This window comes from Diachasma alloeum, unplaced genomic scaffold, assembly GCF_001412515.2.
Source record: "Diachasma alloeum isolate Michigan unplaced genomic scaffold, Dall2.0 Dall_scaffold_00218, whole genome shotgun sequence".
NCBI classification, from domain to species: domain Eukaryota; kingdom Metazoa; phylum Arthropoda; class Insecta; order Hymenoptera; family Braconidae; genus Diachasma; species Diachasma alloeum.
In genome coordinates, this window is record NW_021680383.1 from 451,874 (window position 1) to 462,039 (window position 10,166).

At 37.3% G+C, this 10,166-nt stretch overlaps 1 protein-coding gene across 1 annotated transcript in view; it reads left to right on the forward strand.

The window, feature by feature from the left end:
* Nucleotides 1-9,494, forward strand: part of LOC107037361 (intraflagellar transport protein 88 homolog) — a 118,204-nt gene extending 108,710 nt beyond the window's left edge. Inside the window, exon 3 of the mRNA XM_015255880.2 lies at nt 9,177-9,494. Coding sequence (XP_015111366.1) covers nt 9,177-9,292 — 116 coding nt within the window. The 3' untranslated portion in view covers nt 9,293-9,494. The remainder of the gene's footprint in view (nt 1-9,176) is intronic.
* Nucleotides 9,495-10,166: the final 672 nt, after the last annotated feature.

Genomic DNA, 10,166 nt, shown 5'->3' on the forward strand with positions numbered 1-10,166 from the left:
GACTCTTGTGACATTTGACCCTCGTGAAATTTGACCATCCCCGTATGACTCTTGTGTCGGTTGACTCTCGTGAAATTTGACCGTCTCCTCGCGACCCTCTTGCTGTTTGATCCTCGTGAAATTTGACTATCTTCTTGTGACCCTTGTGTCGGGTCACTCTCGTGGAATTTGATCGTCTCTTTGTGATCCTCGTGCCGTTCCCATCTCGTGAAATTTGACCATCCCGGTGAGACCCTCGTGACGTCTGACACTTGTGAAATTCGACCACACTCTTGTGACCCTTATGACGTTTGACTCTTGTGAAGTTCGACCATCCCCGTGTGTCTCGTGCTGTTTGACTCTCGTGAAATTTCACCATCTCCTTTTGTCTCGTGCCGTTTCACTTTCGTGAAATTTGACCATCCCCTTGCGATCGTCGTAAAATTTGACCATTCCCATATGACCCTCGTGTCGGTTGACTGGTGAAATTTAATCGTCTCCCTTGTGGCTTTCGTAGAGTTTAACCCTCGTGAAATTTGATTATACCCTAGTGACTCTCATGTGTTCCACCCTCGAATGAAGAAAATAATAATTCTGTGCAAAACGTAATGTGAATGACACTGAATATTCATAACTTATCTCAATTTTTCCTTGCGTAATTTAATTGACAAATTTGGATTGAAAGTGGCGGAATCTATAGAATGGTCTGTACCTAATTTTAAACAATACTGGGATATCCTCACGTGAATGAATCTGAATGTTTAAGGTCTTTTAACGCGACATTCTTCAACTTTAATTTTTTTTTCTATTTGCCAATGTCATCCACAATTTTCAAAAAGATCGATATTACGACTATCGATATTTTCCAAGGCGATACTTTGTGGTATCAATACCAAGTAATCTGCTTCGATACGATACTGAGTATCGATATTTTTTTGGGTATCGGGAAACACTACTTGACCACGAGTCAACCCTGGCTTGACCACGGCTCCACCTTGGCTTGACCATGGGTCAACCGTGACCTGCCCATGGATAAATCTTGGTTTGACCGTGGATCAGCCTTGGCTTGACTTATTGAATATTTTAAGCCATAATTGAAAAGATTTCGACGATTATTTTTCCAACTCAAATATCGGGCAATATCAAATATCAAATTTTTTCTTGCTCATTCATCCTCCTCTCCGCCTGTTGTTTTATGGTGATTGCCTCTGTGAGTAGAAAAGTAGCCATCTTACAAATTTCGCAAATGAACAAAAGATCAGATGTGTAGAGCGTGCAATTGATCATTGAAAAAAAATTAATAATTTCAAAGTTATTTCAAGAGTAAAACAGGAAATTCAAAGCTACTTTATATTTCAAACTTCAATGGAAAATTTAATAGAGTCGAAGTTTGTTTGTTAATATCTTTCCCACCTCTATTTTTTTTTTTTTATACAAAGATACCGACACGATTCTGTTGGAAAATGTCCTTTAAAAATTTTCTTTATTTTGGAATAGAACCAAATTTTTCGGATGTCTATTTTACCCCACTCTTGAATAATTTCTACGTTGTGGACTTTGCCAAGGAGCAATTTTCCAAAATGAATTATTGAAAATGTTTTGAGTGCTCATGTCAGTCCCGTCCATACAGATTTATCAGGTGTCCATAATGACCAATGAATCAATTTTTAAAATTTTAAATTTTGAAAAAAAAAATTTTTCGCCAATTTTTGAGTGTTCAGTTTATTTCAGTTGTCCATATTACCCCACCCCCTCTAATTTTTTCAAAAACCGGAGAATTTTCCTAGAATTTTCTCGAAAACCTAAGAATTATCTACAACTGTCTCGAAAACTCAAGTTTTTTCTGGAATTTTCTAGAAAACTGAAGAATTTCTTCGAACGTGCTCGGACACCCTAGAATTTCCTCGAATTTTGTTTGAAAACTCTGAATATCCTTGTAATTTTTGCGAAAACTGGAGAATTTTTAGGAATTTTCTCAGAAACCGGAGAATTCTCTCGAAAATCGGAAATATTTCTCGAAAACTTCATAGGAAACATGAGAAGATTTACCGGAAAAAATAAACACGAACAGAATAAGACACAAAAACTGCGGGGCCCCTTCCAAGCCCCACTTTTATATGTCACCCTGGTTTCCTGCCATTCCCGCAGTTACCGACATAGCTATGGTCGGGATAAAGCTTCTTGCTTTGACCGCAAACTGGGGGGGCGTAAAATTGCCACTCGGGAAAAAAATCCCTCCATCCGGGCCTTAATCTTCATGTAAAAAAACAGTGTGGCAAGAAAGATAATAGAATTCTCATTCCTTAATAACATTCATTTTTTATGCAACGGAAAGAATCCAGTAATTCCAAATCCCAACGATTGATTTTGCCGAATATCCAAAAAAATTTTCAGTCATAATACTCCGAGAGCTTCAAAATGATCGGGTATTTCCCGATAACTTCGCTGCATACAAACGAATATGTCAAGTTTCGCAGATTAAAAAAATCTCGAGCGCTTGCGCGAGGGATTTTTCCTGCGAAATTTGACGCATTCGTTTGTATGCAGGGAAGTTTGAGGGAAATACTCCGATTAATTTTGAAGCTCGAGGAGTATTCGACGGATTATTTCCCCCATCACCATTTCGATAAATAGAATTGTGGTATTCGACGTCATCGTGGTATAGTCGACAATTTGTTTATTATTCTGCTTGGCAACGGGAGAATTACCGAACGACGGGGTATTATCGATATAATTCTGTTCTGATTGGATCACGGGACGTCGAATTTCGCAATTCAATCCCGAGTCGAATATTAGGACCTGAATTCCCCCTTGAACACCTATCATGAGTAGGAGGACCAGGATGAAGTTAGGGTGTATTTACATTCAGAAAAACCCCCTGGTTTCCGCCTGAACGTGCGAGTTATTTCCAAATTCCGAGGGTTCAGGAGGAAAACAGGAGGTGTATTAAACCTATTTATCGCCTGCACCCCCTAAAATGTTTTCCACTCCATCCCTCCTGGAAAGGACCTACAAACCCTTTCGAGGTATTTTTTTTCATTTTTAATTATTAACATGAGAAGTACGGGTGAAAATTAAGGTCATACTCAAGGGTCATATATAAGGGTCAAAAATAACGGTCAGAAACGACAGTCAAAAATAAGGGTGGGAATTTCAGTAATTTTCACCGCAAACAGAAATGAACAAAATAGTGAGCTACTCAACCATCCTGGCTATCAGAGTTAATTCAGGGGATTTATGATTCCTTTTCATTCGACAGGAGGAGAAGGGGGAAAAAAGTATCAGTTGAGAAGGATTTTTACGCCTTTAGGATGAGGCTGGATCATATAAGGAGTTATTCAGGATGTATAGGATGAAAAAAGGAGGAAAAAATATCTCAAGGAGGTAATAGGGGGGAATAAGGTCCAGATATACAACTCGAGGAGGTAATAGGGGGGAATAAGGTCCAGATATTCGACTCGGGATTGTTCGGAAAAGTGATGGAGGAAATAATCGCTGAAAAATATCAAAAATTTTAGGACCAGTAGAGTTTTTACGAGTAAGAAAATCGAAAAATGACGATTTTCGATAGGAAAAGGGGAAAAAATAATTCCATGTATATTTTTATCATAGAAGGCTTAACTTACAGTCGAATTACAACAAATATGAAAATCATATTCATGTTTAATTTTGAATTTTACATCATAGAAGAAAAATGTAATTGACCGATGCCGGAAAAGAATGGGAGAGGAAACAGATTGTGAATCTCTCATTCACATTATAATTGACTTCTGTAATGAAAATATGTCGCCAAAGTTTTTTTGTTGCTTTTTCCATCGAAAATCCCCATTTGTTCATATTTTATACGTGTGAACACTCTACTACTGCCACAATTTTCAATATTTTTAAGCGAAATTTTGTTAGGTATTCGATATGGCCTTCAGCAAAAGTAATCATATGGAATTGGAAATTATTTGATTCTTTCTGTTGAATAAAAAATGAATATTACTAAGGACCCTCCTCGAAAATCTATAATCCATTCATGGAGATCAAAATGGTAATGACACCTGGGGAGGAGTAGTGCCGGGATAATCAACTATTTTCTGTACATTCAACTATTCTTTGTATCTTCATCCATTCTTTCGGACCAATTAATGTATCATCTTCACCTTATTGGACTCCAACTACACTATCGAAAACAGAACGATAAACTTATGTCCACATGTAAAGACTTGGTTGCAGGCTCTCGAGCGATAGCCTATTGTACGTAAATAATTTTTTGGTGTATTGGTGTTGCAATAAATTTTGTTAAAAATTAAAAATCAATTATTACTAAGGAGTGAAAATTCTATTATCTTTCATGCCTACACTGTTTTTTGACATAAAGATGAAATTGAAAAAAAATCCCCAAAATTTTCCATTAAATATTTCTAGTAATTGAAATAATTGGTGTGATCCCCCCTCAACCCGCAGGAATGACTAACCCTGAGAATTATTAACTGTTTAGACACTTTGAAACTTTTAATGCTTTGCATGTTTTTGTGGTTTCATCTTGAGATGGCTCGATATTTAGTAACTTTTGACCCTTATGGAAACTCGGTCTTTCCTACATGCATGGCTCTCATGACCCTTTGATACTTGACATCGTTTCATCTGTTCCTTTAATTCGTCGTTTCTGATCATCAATCATTGAAATTATGTCACTCATTTAATTTGGTTCAATCTTTACGACTTCTCAACTAATGAAGGATTCCGCAAGAAGAAAAAAAACAATTGACTAGATTCAAACCCACATCTACAGCGTACCAGTTGAAAAGTATAACTACGCGCTTAATTGCTGTTTAGAAGTCAAATTCTAGAAACTGGCATATATTCATTCCGTCAATTTCATCTTTGTGGCTTGACTCATCCGTTGGAATCTCCCAGAGTACCCTTTCTGAGTATTCTGATGATTTTTACCTGAAAAAAACAAAATGAGCAGCCGGAGTGGGTCTGTCGAGGCCCCGCCTCCCCTACTCGCCTTACCGACGATCGACCATGGGGCCATCCCTCCCATGGGGTGATACTTATTCTGGCTTGGGGTCGTCTGAGCCCCGAGAACTGAGTCTCTACTTTAGTCGATCCTTGTTTCGCCACGAAGTAACAATTATAAAAACAATTCTAATGGAGTTGTAAATTCCATCAGTTCAACGACTCGAAATTATTCGTGGGAAACTTGATACGCCGAATAGGTTCTTTATGTCGCCTTTAGATTGAAACGAGGGAAAATTACGATTAAGAAAGCGAATAATTGTCAATAAAAAAAACTTAGATACACAACACCAAATTATGATCAACAGTTTAACAGTTTATTCACTTAATAATACCGAATACACTTGGATTTTAAACAGCGATTTCAGTTGAGATGTTTACAGGTTGATAGTTCAATTTTAACTAACATAGAAAACAATAATTTTGCGAGTCGAAAAATTTCGTAAGAGTCCAGAGGGTGGAACTTAGCTATGAGGGTTGAGAGAGGAATTCAGAGTTGGGATAGGCTAATGAGAGGCTTAAGAGAGGGACTCACCGGTGGGATAGGTCAATTTTCGAAATGGAGGGAAAAGGATCAATTCTATTGGCCTCGACTGGCCGGAAAATTACTCTGGGCCTGAAGGGAAGAGAGAGGGCAATGCTGTTAAGCAATGTTTAAGCAATGTTGTCTGGTCCTGAGTGACGTGGCGCCTACCTGAATAAGGTACGACAGCTGCAAGGGATTAACGCGTCTGAGGGAAACAAAGCGAGCAAGCGTTAGGGTCAAGCGATTATTAGGGGCAATAATCATGAAAAGGACAATAAAGCTATAAACGTTTCGAGACAAAGACCCAAAATATTGAGAGTGAAGTAGTAATGATAAAAATCTTCCATTGTGACAAAAACGACAGTTGAAATAACAAAAGAAAGGTACGAACAATTCAGTCGGTGGAGAATTTTAGATTAAATTTCATGCAATCTCGGGAAATATATTTTAGATTAAATTCCAAGGAATTACAGAAATGTGGGGGCCCAAGATTTATTGCGAATTTCAATAAATTGGGAACCAAGGAAAAAGAACAATAATGGGGGAAAGCAAGGAATAACGAGATGGGAATGGAAATTTTCCTCGCTTAACAACAAAGATTTATTTAGCAATTAAATATTAATAAGTGCGTGTTTCGGCACGCAACAATCCTCTTTACTCCGAATATTGCACTCTGATTAGTCGGAATTACAATTGGATAATAGACGAAATAATTTCACCCCTGTGCCATCGCAGAAGCCAAATATTGCATGTAATGGATCTCATGGTTGATATTGCGATGGAGAGAATAATCCCATCAGTTATTAAACTCATTGTTCCATAGAATTTACTCCGAATAATTAAATTCGGCAGTTCTATTTCTTAGGATTCTTCTGTTCAGTCCATTTATTTTCATCAAGTTTCTGACTCGTTACCGTCGTTACTCTCAATAAAATTTGCCCAGAAAATATGTATATCAAATGGGTACACGCACAAAAAAAAAATTGAAAAACGTAGGGAATTCGCTAGACAATTCATAGACAAATTATTTCTTATCCCACCGCTTCGATTCGCATATTGAATTCTCCTCCTCTCCAGGCCATAATGCGATCATCATTACGCAAACTCTACTGGATTGCGAAGGTGAATGAAAAACCACCTACATATAGAACTTTTCGCTAACGCTTCGCGTAAATTCATTCGCATCTATGAAAACTTATTTGCATTGATATATATTGCATTTATATCAATAACTTCATCTGATTGACATATGTCTCTTAGGTAGAATATAATTCAGGACTTGCATTTATTCCATAGTATTCATCAACAATAGGAGAAAACGTTTTTGGGCTGCAGGTAGAAAATGAAAATTTTTTTAGAGGTGGTTTTTCATGTATCTTCACAATCCAGTAGAGTTTGCGTAATTATTAGCGGACCATGGCTTTTCTTAGTTTTTGGGCGATTCTATTGAAATGTTCAATAGAAAATAATCTATGGAAAAAGCAGAATTTGGTAATTCTATATAACGTATTCTATTGAGATATTCTCTATTGAATTCCTCGGATCAAATTTTCTACGTTTTTTTGTTTCATTCTCTTGATGAAATGAAAAAAACGATAAGACTGAAAATTTCAGCCGGGAAATTCTATAGTACAGGGGAAATGGGAAGAGGTGAAAATTAAACTATCATAGTTTTGTTGATTGATGTAGGACAGGAAGGACCATCATGTTTGTGGACACAATAGGCTTTGCAAATTTATTTACAATTAGTTGGAGTTGCATTTCATTTTTTTTTTAAATAACAATTCACACGGTGAAAGAATTGATCAAACACATTCGAGGACATATGACTAATGGTAAATACTCTCGAAGTGTCCTCCATCAGAATTCGCGCACTAGTCAAGGCGTTTCTGAAAACTATGGACAACTTCTTCAATTTTAACTTGAGAAATATTAGAAACACCCTTCTGGATAGCGCTTCTCAGAGCCTCTTTTATCTGAGGATTGTCCGCGTAACAGAAGTCTTTGAGATAACCCCACAAGAAGAAGTCATACAGGTTCAAATCCGGTGAGTATGGTGGCTATTCCATCCCTGCTCAGGCGAAGCGAGGATACCCTAAGCCGATGACGCGATCACCGTATACTTTGTGCAATGCAGCAAACACATCATTAGTTAGATGAGGTGTTGCACCGTCTTCAATGAAATAGAAATCTTTCACAAATTCTTTTTTCTTAGCGAATGGGAAAAATTTAGTTTCCAACATCTCTCGGTAACTCTCCCTTGTAATGGTCCCTTCCAAGATTTCTTCGGGTATTTGTTTGATCAACAGAGCTACCCACACTGTAACTTTAGTAGGGTAGAGCGGTTTTGCTACGGATGAATGTCGATTTTCACTTCCCCAAAATCGATAATTTTGTTTATTCAAGTAGCCATTAAGGTAGAAATGAGCTTCATGCGTGAAAATAATTCGTATGGCTTCGACTTCAGAATTTTCAAACATTTGCGTCAAAACTTCGCTGAATTCAAGCTGTTTCCCTATAGCAGCTTGCGTAAGCAATTGGTGGGAAGTGATTTTATAAGGGTGAAGTTTGAGGAAATATTTAATTATCATACGTAGGGTCTCTCGGGTCAATTCTAACTTCGCAGCTGCTTTGCATATTGAATCAGTTGGATGATTTTGAAAATGTTTTTCCGCCTTGCCCACTACTTCTTCTGTCGTTACTGTATAAGATGGACCCGCAAGATCATGGCCACAATTCTGTAGGGTATCATAGTTGACAAAATTATCAATTACACTACAAAAAAGAATACATTGACTCAAAAAATTTATTGGGGACTTACCTAAAAAAAAATCGTACAGGAGAACTAAAAAATTCCTACCGTTTGAGAGTGGTGTCACTCCCAATTCTGTGACTACTAAACATACTACGAAAACCTCTATACGCATTGGTGTAATTTTTTCCTCGGGAATAATAGCACTCAATGAGATACACTGTTTCTTTAACAGTAAGCTCACTCATTTTGGAGAATATGAACTAGACCTCGGAGTGTCCCAATAGAATTTGCCAGGCTCCAAATTTTAACCTACAATAGCCCGATCTCTGGTGACAAAGTGGAGAAAGAAATATAGAGGAAAAGTTTTCACCTATTCCCATTTGTCACCCCGTGAATAACTCAATAGAATAAGTTTAATAGAAATTAAATAGAATTGTGTAGCGAATTCGCTAAATTTTTCCATTAAAATTTATCGTGCATATAGGCTGCCAAATTCGGAACTCTTATAAAACGAAAATTGGAAAAAGCCATGGGATGAAAAAAAATCGAGCGACTACACTGTTGATATATCACTCAGACTATAGTCATGTCTTGTACGCCAGAGTGATCGAGATTGACCGGAATAATATGCATCGACATGGAATCGATTCGGACAAAAAGTCCACCAGATGTTTCCACTTTTCTGGAACGTTTCGTTCATGCGTAGTTGTAAATCCTGGACTTGACTGATCTGATGTAGCATGCATTACCTTAATGGATTGGAATGATTAACGGTATTAACTGATTTGTATCATCCATCCGCAGACTAACAATTTATCTAACTTCTTTGCTCATAAATTACTATTTCCTTGCTTTGATGCAGTACAGTGAAGAATGATCTATGAAATTTTTTATTTTTTTCTTCAGATATGAATTATAACGATCCCATTGGCCCATTGCCAGCAAGGCCTATGACGGCAGCGGGGAAGAGAGACGATGATTTCGGTGACGAGGAACTTGGTGATGACCTTTTGCCCGTGTGAACCCACCTTCATATCAGCTCAACCAGCGATACTGGATCAACACTGTTGTATAATTCATTTCGTATCTTCTGCTTGGACTTTCCAACATAATTTTCTAATGTCACTGGATTATTAAGTATGCAGTTAATGGAGGAACAATTGTTTCAAAATATGTTGTAACGTTGAACTGATCGTCGATTTAATTTCGGTATTTTTCTGTCAATGTTTGGGCCCATTGTTAGTAAATTAATTTAATGGAAATTTTTAAACTGACTCTGCGTTATGGTTTTCATTTTATATTCTGGATGAGTACCCTGTGGTTTTCTTTAAATCTTTAAATCAATACGAGAATAATACTAATAATTACATTGGCTGCTTCCGTAGTACACAATTTTAACATTATTTAGTCATGTTTTGTACGGGCCATCTTGTAATTTCAATATTCAGATATAATACCCCGAGACATGCAAAATTATCGGAATAGTTCCCGATAACTTCGTTGCAAACAAATGAAAGTGTCACGTTTTGCAGGCTAAAATCCCAAGTGCGCAGAACGAGGATTTTTCTGTAAAACTTGACACTTTCGTTTGTTTGCAGGGAAGCTGGAGGGAAATATTGCGATTAATTTCGAAGGTCGAGGAGTATTCCGCGGAGAATTTTCCGTGACTGGATTTTGGCCAAGCGGAGTGCAATATTCGAGGGCTTCTTCCAGCAAAACATTCAATTGGTTAGTAATAAATGAAGAGCTACTATGCAATTATCAGATGCAATTTTCAGAAGTTAGTGTGGAATTGCCGAAAATATTTGATGACAAAAGAGTATGGTGATCTCGAATACTGCGCTGTGATTGGCTAAAATACAGTCCCGGAAAATTCTGAAAATAATAATCCGGAAT